This window comes from Enhydra lutris, unplaced genomic scaffold, assembly GCF_002288905.1.
Source record: "Enhydra lutris kenyoni isolate GAN:26980312 unplaced genomic scaffold, ASM228890v2 scaffoldscaffold4, whole genome shotgun sequence".
NCBI lineage: Eukaryota > Metazoa > Chordata > Mammalia > Carnivora > Mustelidae > Enhydra > Enhydra lutris.
The window spans coordinates 23,803,275-23,819,939 of record NW_019154088.1 but is presented as its reverse complement, the minus strand read 5'-3'; the positions used below and the strand labels follow the sequence as shown (position 1 = coordinate 23,819,939).

Genomic DNA, 16,665 nt, shown 5'->3' with positions numbered 1-16,665 from the left:
TCCCCAAATAAAGCCATTTCCAGTTTCTTCCTTTTTTTTTCTTTTTTTTTTTTTTTTTTTTTTTTTTTTTTTTTTTTTTTTTTTTTTTTTTTTTTTTGGAGAAAGGGGGTCTTCAATTCCATTTCTGGAAATATCTTGCTCCAAGTTTTCTTTTCACTTTTTGGAAGCAAGCTGGGGAAGCCACTAAACTGACCAGTTCTTTCTGGGCCACCTGGAAGTCCAGAAAGAGGTGGAGACACAGGACAGGGACAGGGGCAGGAGGTCCACGTCCACAGGTGGGTGGTGAAAGTGTAGGGCTCCCCCCTGAATCCCCACCCCTGCCGGGGAGGGAGGTTCCAGGTGCCCCTTGCTGCTAGAGCACTTCTTGGGGCTGGGAGGGGCTGCTCCCAGACCTGTGTCCAGGGCAGGAAATCTTAAGCAAATTGGCCAGATTTGGATACACTCATTCCTAAGTGTCCCATGAGGTAGGATTTTTCACTTGCATGCGGACCCGAGGATGGTATTCTAATTCCAACCTGACAGATAAGAAAACAGGCTCAGAAAGGTCCCGGATTCACAAATGCGCCATATGGGTAGACTCTGGGTAGATGGCCCAAGCCTTCCCCATCCCGGCTGCCAGTGAGATATTAGGTTGAATCATATGAGACAGCAGGCTCTGTAGATTAAAAACAGATTCTTGGCAACTTCCTATGGTTCAAGCTAATCTGAATGGCCGGCCCAAATGCCCTGTCTCCTTTTCTGACTTGAGTTAAAGACACTTTCCAGAAGCAGGCTGGGGGGCTGCCTGCTCTTCAGCTCGGAGGAGCTCCCCAACCTACGCACTCCAGTCTTTCCACAAGCACCCCCTCCCCACAGGATCTAGTTTCAGACCCGGGCTTCCTGACCACTGTGCTGTGTGCACTGGGTGGCTTCTCGCTTCTCCTGGGCCTGGCTTCCCGTGAGCAACGACTGCAGCGCTGGACACGTCCCCTATCGGTCCTCGTGTGGGCAGCGCTACTTGGGCTAGGCCACGGCTTCCTGTTCACTGGGGGCCTGGTGAGCGCCTGGGACCAGGTGAGAGGAGCGGCAGGGGGAGCAGGGAGCAGGAGCACACCCAGGCCAAGAGCAGCCAGCAGCTTCCGGTGCCTCTACTTCCCCAGGTGTCCTTTTTTCTCTTCATCATCTTCACGGTGTATGCCATGTTGCCCTTGGGCATGCGGGATGCCGCAGCTGCGGGCCTTGCTTCATCACTGTCCCACCTGCTGGTCCTTGGGCTGTACCTTGGGCCTCAGCCGGACTCCCGGCCGCCGCTGCTGCCCCAGGTGAGAATGCACGTAGCACAGGATGCGCCCAGGGGCCCGGCGGCGCGCAGGACTGATTCTACTGGCCGCCATTGGTTCCTCTGAGCATGCGCCGACCTCTCGCCCAGCTGCGACTCCACGGCAGGGTGCCACACTAAGCACAGGATACAGAACCATAGCCCCAGACGGTGCCCTCAGGGAGCTGGTACATCACTGCAGCCTGAGGGTGCAGACACTAGAAGACGCCTCTGGGCCCACGGGGAAGGGACTTCACCAGGGGACCAGAGTTGTGGGGACAGATTTGAATGACAGAACCTTCACAGAGAATGTAAAAATTGGAGCTTGAATGGTTTTGTGCTCAGGGGCCGCGGAGGGGCTTAGATGGTGGGGTGGTATTCCAGGCAGAGGAAACGTGTGTGCAAGGTTTTCTAGACCTAGGAGGCCTCTTTGGTGCACAACTGAGTCTAGAGCAGGGATACTGGGGCCGGGAAAGCGCCCCCTACGGGCACGGCAGAGTGGCACCGATTGCCTGGAAATACTTAGGTCTCAAACTGTGGAGTCCTCCTCAATCCTCTTGGAGAAACTCCAGCTGCACTCGTAACCACTGCCCCACCACCTGCGGCCAGCACCCTCTAAGGCTGATCCTCTCCCCCAGCTGGCAGCAAACGCCGTGTTGTTCTTGTGCGGGAACGTGGCTGGAGCCTATCACAAGGCACTGATGGAGCGCGCGCTCCGCGCCACGTTCCGGGAGGCCCTTCGGTCCCTGCACTCGCGCCGGAGGCTGGACACTGAGAAGAAGCACCAGGTATGCTGGGCCTGGGAGGCTAGGCGGGACCAGGGTTTGAAAAAGGAGTTGTTTATATCACACAAGGGGGCTCCTTTGCAAGGCGAATGACTTTGGGCAAGCTACTTGCCCTTTTCTCTCCTCCTTTGTAAAACGTGGCTACCACCCACCTTGGAGAGTTAAGTCTCAAAAACCCTGAAGCTTGTAAAAGCAGTTTTTCTTTTTAACATTACTCCTTTTTTTTTTTTTTTAAGATTTATTTGACAGAGAGAGAAAGATCACAAGTAGGCAGAGAGCAGGCAGGGGACAGGGAAACAGGTTCCCTGCTGAGCAGAGAGCTGGATGCGGGGACTCAATCCCAGGACCCTGAGAACATGACCTGAGCCGAAGGCAGAGGCTTAAACCACTGAGCCATCCAGGCACCCTGTAAAAGCACTTTTATGATACTAAATGAAGAACTTTAATTCTGGCATTGGTGCTGGGAGTTCAGTCCCTAAAGGTGATTAGTCCCTTAGTGCAGGATGGGGTGCTGAAGCCCAGCTCTATGTGATGGGGAGCACCTGGGGGAGTACTCTGGGGCACATTAGTGGGGCTGGGGAAGTGGGTGAGCTCCTAGATTGTTGGGAGGCTGGCCTTAGGTTGCAAGAAGCTGGTTGTTCATAGTGATCTCCTCTAGGAACACCTACTCTTGTCCATCCTTCCTGCCTACTTGGCCCGAGAGATGAAGGCAGAGATCATGGCACGGCTTCAGGCTGGACAGGGGTCACGGCCAGAGAGCACCAACAACTTCCACAGCCTCTATGTCAAGAGGCACCAGGGAGTCAGGTATGAGAGAGGATGGCCAGAGGGGAAGGGGGGATGGGCTGAGATCTTGGCCCCACTGACACCTTCTGCCCTGCCCAGCGTGCTGTATGCTGACATCGTGGGCTTCACACGGCTGGCCAGTGAGTGCTCCCCTAAGGAGTTGGTGCTCATGCTCAACGAGCTCTTTGGCAAGTTCGACCAGATTGCCAAGGTCAGAGGGGACCTCCCTCCCTACCCAGGGACCTTCAAATGCCCCCCAGGGATCTTCAAATGCCCACCCTGGAGAACCCTTTACAAGGGAAACTCCTGCCACCTACGATCCCAGTCCCATTTCAGAGCCCATGTATTCTAATGGAAGATATTCCAATGGAACTAGGAAACCCTTTCAAACAACCCCAGGTATGGAGCTGCTCACCACACACCTCAAACCTGGAGAGACTTCTCAACAATGCCCCACAAATGCCCCAATGACAACACCCCTAAATATGCTCAAGCCCTCAGTGTAGGGGGTCTCTGGACACTACAACCAAATCTAGAGAGGTTTTCAGATGTTTTAATCTTAGATTTTCCAAGGGAAGTCTCTGCCTCATGCAACATCAGTCCAGGCCAGCACTGCCTCCTGTTCAGACCCCAGGGATGCCCCCCCAACAAACCTAATCTTCAGTTTCCCCCAGAAAACTGCAGTCTTGAGGCCACACTCATGTGCTCAAATCTGAATACACCCTACACGTGCCAAAGCTGGGGGAGAGCCACCAACCTCAGCCAGCCCCATATCAAGTTAAGGGAATCCCTAGATCTGACTCAGAGACTTCCAACCTCAGAAGTTGTTCAGGAATACCATTTGCTCCCACTTGTCCCAGTACCCTCGTGCCTCCTCTGACCTCTAACCAGGTGCCCCTCCTCCCTCTGCACACACACACACTCCCAGGAGCATGAATGCATGCGGATCAAGATTCTGGGAGACTGTTACTACTGTGTCTCTGGGCTCCCACTTTCCCTGCCCGACCACGCCATCAACTGCGTGCGCATGGGGCTGGACATGTGCCGGGCCATCAGGTCAGCTCAGGTGGGCGGGCAGGAGGGCTACCCAGGGATGGATGTGGGGGAGGAGCAGGCAGGGTACTGGAGGACCTCTTGGAGAGAGGGAGGTGTATGGCATGCATAGGTGCCGAAGGTAGTGTTCAGACTGTCCCCTGCATACCCTGCTCAGGAAACTCCGCGCAGCCACTGGCGTGGACATCAACATGCGTGTGGGCGTGCATTCGGGCAGCGTGCTCTGTGGAGTCATCGGGCTGCAGAAGTGGCAGTATGACGTCTGGTCCCATGATGTCACGCTGGCCAACCACATGGAGGCGGGTGGCGTGCCAGGGTGAGACGTGGGGCTGCAGGAGGCCACAGGAAGAAACCAGCCGGGCCTCGCATGTGCTGCCATCTTATTCATAGTTTCCTAAAATGAGCACAATCCTACCTGGGGCTCAGGGAGATCCTGATGTGCAGGGAGGGGTGCTGGGAGACACCTCTGGGAGCACAGGGCCTTGTTTAAGGTCAGACCTCCAGGAAGTACCCTGGGAAAAAAATGAGAGGTTTGCAGGCCCTCCCTCCTGACTCTCACTGACCCCTCTTTCCAGACGAGTGCATATTACAGGGGCTACCCTGGCCTTGCTAGCAGGGGCCTACGCTGTAGAGGATGTATCCATGGAACACCGGGACCCATATCTTCGGGAGCTAGGGGAGCCCACCTACCTCGTCATCGATCCCCGGGTAAAAGCCCAGCCTGGACCCCATGGGCTGGCCCATACTAACCACCCACAGCTGACAGGCCTGATCTCTTCTCCTATGCCAAACATTGAATTCCTGGATTCCAGTGTGTGCATCAGCGGGAAGGAGAGCCAACCTTCTAAGGGGTGTGGGGAGAATGTAGAACGCATTTGTGATCTTGACTCTCAGCTCTCATATGCCCCAGGCTGAGGAGGAGGATGAGAAGGGCACTGCAGGAGGGCTGCTGTCCTCTCTCGAGGGCCCCAAGATGCGTCCATCACTGTTGATGACGCGCTACCTGGAGTCCTGGGGCGCGGCCAAGCCTTTTGCCCACCTGAGCCACCTAGAGAGCCCTGTGTCCACCTCTACCCCTCTCCCGGTAAGTGCATCTCCATCTGAGCCCGAGCACTTAATAACCCCACCCTCACCACCCCTCCCGACTTTCCTGTCCTCACCACCAGTGAGTCACTTGATGACATCCCAAGGCCCTGAACAGTCTGGTTGCCCCAGTCCCTGGTTCAGGCCTTTCCTTGCCCTTCCTTCCAAAGAAAGGGCAAAGATCACTGCCCTCTGAGCTCACCTGAGATACAAAATCCTATAGACACTATGTCCATTGTTCCCCAGCCTCCACTCAGGAACCCCCTTCCATCAGTACCACAGAGGTATAGCCCACACTCGTCCTGGGTCTGAAGCCAGTGCTTACAGCCATTCCCACTGGGCAATGTCTCTGTCCAACTCCATTCCTGAGATTGGACCCTCTCTTTTCATCCTCACTAGGACTGGGAAGGTGCGGGCAAATCGGTTCTTGTCCCACTCTCCAGCATTGGTGTGAGGATAAAATGAGGTGACAGGGAAAATCTCACATGGCCTTGAAGGAAGTCATCCTGAGCAGGCAGGGGTCAGGGAGAGAGGGAAGAGGACACCAGGGGATGGTGGATTACTGGTTGATCCTGTGCGTGTCACCCTCAGCTCATCGGTGACCCACTAGCTGATGCAGGAACCTTTATCTCCCCGACTAGCTGGCTCTCAGGGTTGATGCTTGGTAACAAGCGCCAGAACCCTCTCTTGCAGGGACTGAGGCCATGTCCCCAAAGGCTTGCCCCAGGAATAGCTTCCTCAGCCTGCTCTCCTCCACTTCACCTGATCTTCCCCAAACTTTCCCAGCCACCTTTCTGCATATCTTCTGCTCAGAATCTTCTCTACTGGGTAGACCCAGTTGGGTATGTGGGATGACTTCAGAGTACTCTTTCTGTGTTCTATCTCCCCACCCCACCCACCCAGCAGGAAAGCAGGCCAGAGATCAGTGAGCACTGTGGAGTGGGGTGGAGGCAGGGGGAACCTTGGCAGCAGTGGTTCAGGAGAATACCTAATACTGAGCCTTAACATAGAGTAGGGGAAGGGCCAGAAGGGCTTAGTGGGCAGGAGGGAGAGGAAGAAAGAATCCAAGACCCTTCTGACCCCTGCAGGATGAAGCCCCCCAGGGGGAGATAGAGTAGAGGGCGGGCTTTGATGGGAGCCCAGGGACTGTGAGACAGTGTTGGGTGTAATACCTGTGGTGCGATGCCCCCCAGAATCCACGCCACACCTCCCCAAGACCCACTAGTGTGCAGGCTAAGAAGTATCAGGGTAGAGAGGTAGGAACCCCTAATTCAAGGGTATCTCCCAAGTCAGGACTTCACCAGCCCAGAAATTCACTTCCCACCCCCTGAAGTGCCAAGCCCTCAGTCAGATGTTAGAAAACCTGAGAATCACATCAGCTTACCCTTACAATGGGGACCTCTGGGGTGTTGGCGCACGGTTTATACTAGTATAATACCATCCATCCATCCAACCATCTATCCATCCATCCATCCATCCATCCTTACACAATCTTAAACCACTTACCATGTGGCAGGCACTAAGCTAGTTCTTTTTTTTTTTTTTTTTTTTTTAAGATTTTATTTATTTATTTGACAGAGAGAGATCACAAGCAGGCAGAGAGGCAGGCAGAGAGAGAGGAGGAAGCAGGCTCCCCGCTGAGCAGAGAGCCCGATGCGGGGCTCGATCCCAGGACCCTGAGATCATGACCCGAGCCGAAGGCAGCGGCTTAACCCACTGAGCCACCCAGGCGCCCCTAAGCTAGTTCTTGAGAAGACAGAAATGAATAAAACGTTTTCCCTGCCTTCGAATAACATATAGGCATTGAGCAAGGTAGTTTGAAAAAAATTAGGCTCAGACCAAAATGCATAGATGGGCTCCTACCTAGAACATCCCTTTTATTTATTTATTTTTTTAAAGATTTTATTTATTTATTTGACAGAGAGATCACAAGCAGGCAGAGAGGCGGGCAGAGAGAGAGGAGGAAGCAGGCTCCCTGCTGAGCAGAGAGCCCGATGCGGGGCTCAATCCCAGGACTCTGAGATCATGACCTGAGCCGAAGGCAGCGGCTTAACCCACTGAGCCACCCAGGCGCCCCTGGAACATCCCTTTTATTTTTTTATTTTTTTTATTTTTTTAAAGATTTTATTTATTTGACAGACAGAGATCACAATTAGGCAGAGAGGCAGGCAGAGAGAGAGAAGGAGGAAGCAGGCTCCCTGCCGAGCAGAGAGCCCGATGCGGGGCTCGATCCCAGGACTCCGGGATCATGACCTGAGCCGAAGGCAGAGGCTTTAACCCACTGAGCCACCCAGGCGCCCCTGGAACATCCCTTTTAATCTCCCTTCTCCTCCCCTCTCCCTCTCCTATATGCCAGGTTTGGGTCTGTGGGGACGATGTGGCCCCCTGTGACTCTGCTGCCTTCACTTGAGCCAGGGGAGCAGGAAAGAATGGTCCCCAGACACCTGGCCCTGGGCAGTGGCTGCTGTGCTTTGCTCTCTTTCTTGGGGCTTTACTTGTCTGCTTGCTTTTGATTCTTTGCACACAGCATGCCTTCCTTTTACTGCAGAAAAGAATGAGTGTGACCAGGTTTGGTTTTTTCCTTCCTCCTTCCCTTCCTTCTAGGTTTTTTGTTTTCTGCTCCCACCACGCCCCAGCTCAGCCTGACCACAAGGGAGTCAGAATGTTTGGCATTGTCCCTCAATTTAAACCAACAAGGATCTTTGGGCATGCTGGGGGGATAGGCAAGTCTCCGCCTTTGGGATTTGGTTAGTCCCTAGGGAAGATGACCATCCCTCAAACCTACAGGGTTGTCTCATTAAGTGGTAGAAACTGAGGAAATAAGAGCATAAGAACCCTGGGTGTCTGAAGAGTCCGGAAGAACCTTTAAGGAATAAATGTGGTTTGACCCTTCCCTTAAGGGCAGGGATTTGATGGATTTGATGGAAAGAGGAAGTCATCAGAAGCAGGGGAAACACATCAGATGCTCAAGGCCAAGGACGTGTATAGATATGGAATGCCTCACCCTAGAGAGGCTTCAGGGATGCTCAGCATTGCCTCATCTCCCCCTCCCCTGTGTTCTCCCAACAGGAGAAGGCCTTTGCCTCCTTCAGCCCCCAGTGGAGCCTGGACCGGTGAGGAGGCCCCAGCATCTCTGTCTGAGTGACCTGCCTCCATCCTCCCTAGGGGGGCTGCTCCTGCTTTGCCCACATGCTGTGGAGGGTCTCCTGTGGTGACAGGCTGGGCTCTCACTGTGCAGGAGCCGTACCCCCCGGGGACTAGATGAAGACCTGGATACTGGGGATGCCAAGTTCTTCCAAGTCATCGAACAGCTCAACTCTCAGAAGTATGGAGAACAGAAGGCAGCTGGGAGGGGTGTGGGGCTGGGCCCCCAGGTAGCAAACGGGTGTGTTCCCCTGATGACCCAGCAGGAAGGGAGCAGCTTCCCTGCTCCAGCCCAGGAAAACCCACATCTGGCCACCACGGCCCCCCACCCGCCTTGCCCTGCCCTTTCCTCTCTGGGGCTCACTGCCCCCCACCTCCCGCCAGACAATGGAAGCAGTCAAAGGACTTCAGCCCACTGACACTGTACTTCAGAGAGAAGGAGCTGGAGAAAGAGGTGGGTGTGGGGGGTGGCAGTGGAGAATTTTCTAGCCTTAGTTCCAAGGCCTTTGTGGCCTTGGAGAGCTGGCAAGCCCCATGGTCATACCTCACCCCTCAGGTCTGCTCAGTTTGTGATTCTAGGTTGAGGGACTTGTGCCTCTCTCCAAATGGAGGTAACCCTATAGATTGGATTACTAGGTGGGGATGGGAGGGAGGAGGCCGGCTCCTGGGAGAGCCGTAGCAGCTACCTGAGACTGAATGGGAAGCTGGGATACCTGCTCCTTGCCTGCAGTGGACATTGCCAAGGTTACAGGCAGCCCTGGTCACTCCTGCCGCCACACTGACCCCTGTCCTTCCAGTATCGACTCTCTGCCCTCCCCGCCTTCAAATACTATGCAGCCTGCACCTTCCTGGTCTTCCTCTCCAATTTCATCATCCAGATGCTGGTGACCAACAGGTGAGAGCCCCAGGCAAGGGTGGCCCTGAGTCTCAGACACAGACCACCAGGCTCCTGCTGATCCTTGACCCACACTTTCTTCCTTTACCCACTTCCCTTTGGCTTCAGATGTGGAGCCACAGAGGAAGTATGTATTCTGGGGAAGCAGTGATAATCACAGCCTTCATTTTTACTATCACACATCCTGTGTTCTGTCTACATAATCTGAGCACTTTCACATGCCTATCTCTGGGTCCTGATCACTTTTCCATGAAACAGGTTCTGTTTCATTGAGAAGCCCAAATCTCATAGCAGATGAGCCTAGGAAGCAGGTCCTCATTTTTAGCCCATGGCTGGGAGGGGCTGCAAGGACTCGTCTAAAACGCAGCCAGGTGGAAGAGCTTTGGCCTGAAGGCTCAGAGACTGGTTTAATGCAGCCTCGGCCCCTCGTGAGCCCCCTGCCGCCTTCCAGTACTGTTCCTGCCCCACCCCACCACCGCCCTACACCCCCTCAGCCTTCCTGGATCATTGGCATGCAATGTCTTTTATCAGCGCAGACCCCAGCGGGGATCAGTTCAGATCCCCAGGACTGTTCCTCCCCACATCTCCCAGCCAGGGTACACAGCACCCTCCCAGCACACAGAGCATCTTCTGACCTTTCAAGGCCTCACTCACTCTTGTCTCCCTTTAGGCCCCCAGCTCTGGCCATCACCTATAGCATCACCTTCCTTCTCTTCCTCCTCCTCCTCTTCGTCTGCTTCTCAGAGCACCTGACGGTGAGGTGGGCTGGGGGGGTGGAAGTGGTGAGCTGGGCCCTTACCACGACCTGGCCTGAGATGGGGTACCCCAGCCACATGGCTAAGGTTCTTGTGCTCCTTCCACAGAAGTGTGTCTTGAAAGGCCCCAAGATGCTACACTGGCTTCCCACACTGTCTGGCTTGGTGGCCACCCGGCCCGGACTGCGAGTTGCCCTGGGCACTGCCACCATCCTCCTCGTTTTTGTCATGGCTATTACCAGCCTGGTGAGGGCAAGAGGGGGCCCCAGGCAGCCCCATCAGGGCCTGTTGGACCCATTAGAGGCTGAGTGGGGACCCCTGGATTTGGGAGAGCAGCTGCACTGAGGCCAGGGCATTCTGGCAATGTTGGATGCAGTATAAAGAGTAAAATTAATCTGCCACCTGTATAATTGTTCATAGCTCTCTGGTGGACATCCTTCCTATCTTTTCTGTGTAGGCAGATATTCGCTGTTTAGCTCACTCACTATGATTTTGTAGCTGAGTCTGGCAGATTTTTCAGAACTTACAGAATTCTATCCTCCTAGAATTCTATCTCTGAAAGACACCTTAGGAATTATGCCCTAGACAAGTCACAGAAGAGGAAGCTGAGACCCAGAGAGGTTAAGTGGCTGGCAAGAGATCACACAGTGGCTCCACTGGCAGACTAGCACTCAGGACACCCTCACCTCCCATCCCTGACTGCCCAGCAAGGACCCCAGCGCTAAGGCTCCCTCACCAGCCAGAAATGGCAGGATCTCCCCCTTTGGAGGAGTCTGGCCCTCATCCCTAGGTCAGCCGAAACCCAGCACAAGCCACCACTGGGCCCCAGGAGCTGCCTGCCCACCTCAGCTCTTCACCTCCTTCTGCAGTTGTTCTTACCAGCAGCATCAAACTGCCCTTCCCGGGCTCCCAATGTGTCCTCCGTGGCTTTCAACCTCTCCTGGGAGCTCCCTGGGTCCCTGCCTCTCATCAGCGTCCCGGTGAGTGTTCCTCACAGCCCTGAATCACTTTATCCGGAGCCTGCCTTTGCCTGTCTGCTACCCCTTTAGTTGAAAAACATTCCATCCTGTGAATTGGGATGGATATAAAACACAATTGGTGTGTGTTTTTGTGTATGACACTCCTTGTCCCCAGATAGGACCTAGGCCCTGGGAAGGGTGGGACAGGAGCCCTGAGATATTCTCCCACCCCGGCATGTGGCATATGCTCCACCCCTTGACAGCCCCACCCCACCCCACAGTACTCTATGCACTGCTGCGTGCTGGGGTTCCTGTCCTGCTCCCTCTTTCTGCACATGAGCTTTGAGCTGAAGTTGCTGCTGCTCCTGCTGTGGCTGGGGGCCTCCTGCTCCCTCTTCCTGTACTCCCATGCCTGGCTGTCCGACTGCCTTATCGCCCGCCTCTATCCAGATCCCTTGGACTCCAGGTGCGCATCGCCACGGAACAGAGGTGCCCAAAGCTGTCCTCGCCTCACTGACCTGAAAGGGGGAGGGTGGCTAAGGGTTACGTGGGCACTGGGGGTAGGGAGGAGGCCATCGGGAAGGGGCAGGGCAAGGGGCAACCCTGATCCATGGCCTCCTCAGGCCAGGGGTGCTGAAGGAGCCCAAACTCATGGGAGCTGTCTCCTTCTTCATCTTCTTCTTCACCCTCCTAGTCCTGGCTCGGCAGGTAAGTCACCCAGCTCAACCCAACAGAGCTTCCCTTTAAAGGGGGAGGCAGGGTCCCCATATTTGTGGCTTGGTCTCTCTCACCCTTTCCCTCAATCTTACATCTTCATCTTACATCCAAGTAGTGTGTCCACCGGAAGCTTCTAAGTGAACCTTCCTGCTCCCTTTCTTTCTCCTTCACTCCCCAAGGGAGGTGCCCTCAAATTCTCTCTCCCTTGTCCCTCCCACCCCAAGTCCAGGAAAACCACCCATGAGAAAAAAATCTGCTGCCAAGTCTGTCTAGTTTGAATCTAGTTCCAAGGTAGCCTCCCCAGGGTAGTCAGCCCTTAGGCCTTCTCTCTAGACTGGGGAGTGGTATGGTTTGAGGCATCATGGTGTGGGTGGGGGGTGAACACTCAGGAGCTGAGGCTCTCCCTGCACCGTGTCTCCACTTGGGCCCCTGGTGACCTTGCCAGAACGAGTATTACTGCCGCCTGGATTTTCTGTGGAAGAAGAAGCTGCGGCAGGAGCAGGAAGAGACAGAAACAATGGAGAACCTGACTCGGCTGCTGCTAGAGAATGTGCTCCCCGCACACGTGGCCCCCCAGTTCATCGGCCAGAACCGGCGCAATGAGGTGACTCCCACCCCTGACTCCTGAGCCCCAGATGCCACAGGAACTAATTTTGGATGAAAATCTTGGCCCTCGGCCCATCATCTCTGGACTCCCCCACATTGGGTTGGGTGGCCGCCTGGGTCCCTGTCCCTGTCAGGTAGGTGCCTCCGTTTTAATAAGCTCTTAGGCTTAGTCTGCTGAGCACAGAACCTCTGCGTTCCAAGTACTTACTTAGAAGGAGTGTCTTCTCCAACCCATGGCCACTCCATACCTTCCAGAAGCTTCTTCGAGTGTTGATGGGAGATGTATGGAGAACATACACCCAGCCCTCTGGACCAGCACTATCCAGGATGGTAGCCAGTAGCCATGTGGGGCCATTTACATTTAAGTTAATTAAAATGGAACATTCAGGGCCTTAGCCTCACTGGTCACATTTCAAGTGTCTAAGAGCTGCTTATGGCCAATGGCAACCATATCAGACATCACATACTCAGAACTTTCCTACCACAGGAATTTCCATTGGTAGATGTTAATCTCCATCCTCAAATGCTCTCTAGTCAGACCATCAGAGAAGGTCACCCACATATTAGCGCCATTTTGCCTGTACTGCCTGAACTTCTCCCTGTCTGCTATGGAGATACTGTTGGCCTGTCTTGAGGAATGTTAAAAGAAACAGGTCAGGGTCTATTCACAGCTTTATGCCCCCACCAGTTGCTCTCTGCGCTCAAGGTTGGCAGTAGATCTACTTCCGCTACTCTTATTTATACTGGGACTCTTGTAACTGTTCCTGTTTCTGTCTTCACACTGGCTGCTAGAAAGCCCAGAGCCAGAACCTAGGACTGACAAGGACTTCGGGTCACCCCTTTTGTGAACCAACTTTGAATAAGATTCCATCTTTCCTGTCTTACTTTTATTTTTCCTTTGCACATTTCCCCTATTATTTTATCTTCCAAATTGAAGCTATCTTTGTAAACTGAGTTAACTGGCTTAATACCCATTAGCAGCAAGATAGGACAGAAAGACAGTTCCTACTGATATGATCCCAGTTCTTGAAGAGGCGCCTCTCACATTGCTATGAGGTGACCCTGACTCCAAACCCCTATCTCTCCTGGAATCATAATGAGACCCAATCTTTGACTAACGAGTCACACATCCAGGGTAACCTGGCCCTATCCCTCTCCCACCTCTCCAGTCCTTCTTAAATAGAGGAGTAAGAGTATGGACACAGGGAAGGGGGCCCATGCAGACCCACGGGGGAAAGAACGTGGCTTGCTCCCTCATCCCAGCCTCCCACCCTCCAGGATCTCTACCACCAATCCTACGAGTGTGTCTGTGTCCTGTTCGCCTCAGTTCCAGACTTTAAGGAATTTTACTCTGAATCCAACATCAACCACGAGGGTCTAGAGTGTCTGCGGCTGCTCAATGAGATCATTGCAGATTTTGATGAGGTGACAGCTCCAAGGGTCCCCCAGTCCTGGGTGCTAGAATTTCCCACCAGTCCCTCCTGCCCACTTGCTCTCCGGCCAGGGGCCCATGCTTCTCTCCCTGGCCATGCCGCTCCTCTGATCCCCAGCTCTCCAGCGACTCTTCCCACGATCCAGTCTCCCTCCTGCCACACTCCCTGACCCCACAACCTGGTCCTTTGTCTCTAAAGGCCTGGGGCTGGGCTTCTGAGATGGAGGAGGGAGGGAGTAAGAAAGACTGGGGACACAACCTCCTTTCTGTACAGCTGCTCTCAAAGCCCAAGTTTAGTGGGGTGGAGAAGATCAAAACCATCGGCAGCACCTACATGGCAGCCACAGGCTTAAACGCCACCTCTGGACAGGACACACAGCAGGTACAACCTCCCTTCCTCTCCTACCAGCCCCCCTCTGGTCTTGCACTGCTGGGCCCTCACTGCCCCATCCTGGTGGACCGGCCCATTGCTAGGATGCTGAGCGAAGCTGCAGCCACCTGGGCACCATGGTGGAGTTTGCAGTGGCCCTTGGATCAAAGCTGGATGTCATCAATAAGCACTCATTCAACAACTTCCGCCTGCGTGTGGGTGAGGGCCCTCTCTTGCTGGGCCAGTCTGGGACTTCCTCTTCACCTTCTTAGGCTCTTCCTCCCCCAAGTCATTTGTTAGCTACTCTCCATCTCATCCCTGGACCCCCTCCAGCCTCATCCCTGGAGGCAGAGCATGAAGCTGCTGGGCCAGGATCTCTGGGGGTCAGCTACCCCTTCCCTAAGCCACATCCCTCCAGACCCGTTCTCCTTTCTTCTGAGATCTCCAGGTCCTTCACCATAAGTCCTGGAGCTTCCTTCTCCTCTCTCCCTCCTCAAATCTTCCCCCCACCACCTCCCAGGGCCCCTCTTTACCATACCTCTTGTCAGGGTTGAACCACGGACCTGTAGTTGCTGGAGTGATTGGGGCCCAGAAGCCTCAGTATGACATCTGGGGCAACACGGTGAACGTTGCGAGCCGCATGGAGAGTACAGGAGTCCTGGGCAAGATCCAAGTGAGGAGGCACATTGGAAGCACGGGGTTGGGGGAGGGGATAGGGCCACCCCCACACTCCAGGCTCACACCCTTTCAATCACAGGTGACTGAAGAGACAGCCCGGGTGTTGCAGTCCTTAGGCTATACCTGCTACAGCCGGGGCATCATCAAGGTCAAAGGCAAAGGGCAGCTCTGCACCTATTTCCTGAACACAGATTTGACACGAACTGGCCCTCCCTCAGCCACCCTAGCCTGAGACCCCCACCCATCCTCTCTATTCTAAGATCTTCAATAAAAAGACTCTGGGGGCACCTGGCTGGCTCAGTGGGTTGAGTGTCCAACTCTTGATCTCGGCTCAGGTCATGATTTCAAGGTGGTGAGATTGAGCCCCACATTGGGCTCAGCACTGAGTATGGAGCCTGTTTAAGATTCTCTCTCTCGGGGCACCTGGGTGGCTCAGTGGGTTAAAGCCTCTGCCTTCCGCTCAGGTCATGATCCCAGGGTCCTGGGATCAAGCCCCGCATCGGGCTCTCTGCTTAGTGGGGAGCCTGCTTCCTCCTCTCTCTCTCTCTCTGCCTACTTGTGATCTCTGTCTGTCAAATAAATAAAATCTTTAAAAAAAAAAAAAAAAAGGTTCTCTCTCTCCCTCTCCCTCTCCCCCTTCTTTCTCTCCTCTATCTATTAAAAAAGAAGCAGCAGCAGCAGCTCCTGGTATAGCTACAGAACACCTCTTTGCCTCTCAGCAGGATGCTTCTTCCCAAGCTAAACTGAGTGTCCATACACGAGTATGATCATGAGTGTATTAGAAAGGAGTGATTCTTCACAAGCTCAGGAAGAGGACTGCCTCGGCCTCCCTGCCTGATTCCAGCATTTTGTACACCTTGGAAGCATAAAGAATTTTAGCCACATGTCTCAAAATAAGGATTTGTCTTTTCCTGTTTCCCACCCACAAATATTGGCTAGGAAAATATCATTTGACCTTTATTCATTCAGTAAACACTAAATAAGCATCTACTCTGTGCTTCCAAGGCAGCATGGGCACTAGAGGCCTGGGAAATGATCTGTTGGGTCCTTCCCTGTTGTCGAATTGACCCATGCTTTCCAGCCAAGACCTGTAGACAGTTTGGGGCTTCTCTTGTTCTCAGGTCCCTCAGATACCCTCTAGCTTCCTTCTGCAGGTGCTGATTTAGATGGGTCTTGAAGTATCCCTGGTTCATTCCTCCTTGCTCATATTTGGAGTCTGTGAGCAATATCTTGACACCCTAGGTTTGTTACAGATGTTACACATGGATTCTTGTTTTTTCTCCTAGTTGCTCTATCTTTACAGGAGAGATTACGAAAGTACACTGCTGCCACTTCTTCTACCATCTTCCTAAAATGCAGCTGGAACAGAACCAGTCTCAGGCTCTCTAAAACAACAGTCATCACTCAGAAAGAAAGACTTAACTCTCTCACTTACAGGAATCTTAATTTCCTAAGAATGACCAGGGTTACAGAGGGCATCAGAGTGTATTTTGGGTACTGGCAGAAAGCTGATGTGCAGAATTCCACGGACTGAGATCTGATGAGTTTGTTTTCAAGTGAGACCTCTTTGGAAAATGGAGGGAAGTCCCCTAGAACATTGCCCACTGAAAGGACAAAGATGAGTAGCAGGAAGTTGGAGTCATAGTAACAGTGATACCCATCACAAGCTTCAGGGTAGAAGTCCCACAGCAGTGCTAAGTGTACTTAGAACATCCGCTGATTCAGGGAGTCTGGAGTGATAGGCCTTCATGGGTGGTCTTCCTTGGTCAGCTCCTTCAGGGGTCTGTAGCCCTGTATTGTTCTAAGTATGATCTGCAGAGCCTCAGAATGGGGGAGGAGAGGGGATTCTGGTTTCTGTGCCTTTGTGTCTCTTTCCAAACTGAAAATCACGGGAAACTAAAGGATGTGCCTCTCACCTGTTGAGAAGGACCCCCTCCGCTAAGAGAGCTAGGAGCATCCCTCTTGCCCCTAGTGCACGTGCCCCACACAGGGCTGACCCAACGGGATACCAGTTTTAATCTCAAAGCTGCTCCAGGCTTTCACTCTGCCCTTACTTGCCCCGCCCCGCCCCTCCCCTCCCTCCTCTTCCGCTCCACCCCACTCCA

The 16,665-nt window shown here is 53.7% G+C and overlaps 1 protein-coding gene across 3 annotated transcripts in view; it reads left to right on the top strand.

Moving 5' to 3' along the window:
- LOC111162403 (adenylate cyclase 4) overlaps positions 1–14,821 on the top strand; it is a 15,758-nt gene extending 937 nt beyond the window's left edge. Inside the window, exons 2-25 of one of the 3 annotated variants that reach the window (XM_022526817.1) lie at positions 856–1,053; positions 1,140–1,301; positions 1,936–2,085; positions 2,741–2,889; positions 2,968–3,079; positions 3,797–3,924; positions 4,079–4,237; positions 4,497–4,629; positions 4,832–5,005; positions 8,074–8,117; positions 8,243–8,329; positions 8,533–8,602; positions 8,946–9,043; positions 9,714–9,798; positions 9,907–10,044; positions 10,668–10,778; positions 11,039–11,223; positions 11,381–11,465; positions 11,920–12,078; positions 13,359–13,505; positions 13,787–13,894; positions 13,987–14,101; positions 14,431–14,555; positions 14,640–14,821. In XM_022526817.1, coding sequence (XP_022382525.1) covers positions 856–1,053; positions 1,140–1,301; positions 1,936–2,085; positions 2,741–2,889; positions 2,968–3,079; positions 3,797–3,924; positions 4,079–4,237; positions 4,497–4,629; positions 4,832–5,005; positions 8,074–8,117; positions 8,243–8,329; positions 8,533–8,602; positions 8,946–9,043; positions 9,714–9,798; positions 9,907–10,044; positions 10,668–10,778; positions 11,039–11,223; positions 11,381–11,465; positions 11,920–12,078; positions 13,359–13,505; positions 13,787–13,894; positions 13,987–14,101; positions 14,431–14,555; positions 14,640–14,792 — 3,075 coding nt within the window. In that variant the 3' untranslated portion in view covers positions 14,793–14,821. Of the gene's footprint in view, positions 1–855; positions 1,054–1,139; positions 1,302–1,935; positions 2,086–2,740; positions 2,890–2,967; positions 3,080–3,796; positions 3,925–4,078; positions 4,238–4,496; positions 4,630–4,831; positions 5,006–8,073; positions 8,118–8,242; positions 8,330–8,532; positions 8,603–8,945; positions 9,044–9,713; positions 10,045–10,667; positions 10,779–11,038; positions 11,224–11,380; positions 11,466–11,919; positions 12,079–13,358; positions 13,506–13,786; positions 14,603–14,639 lie in introns of those variants that run through there. The other 2 variants (XM_022526806.1, XM_022526822.1) reach the window with 2 other exon arrangements.
- The last annotated feature ends 1,844 nt before the right edge of the window (positions 14,822–16,665 follow it).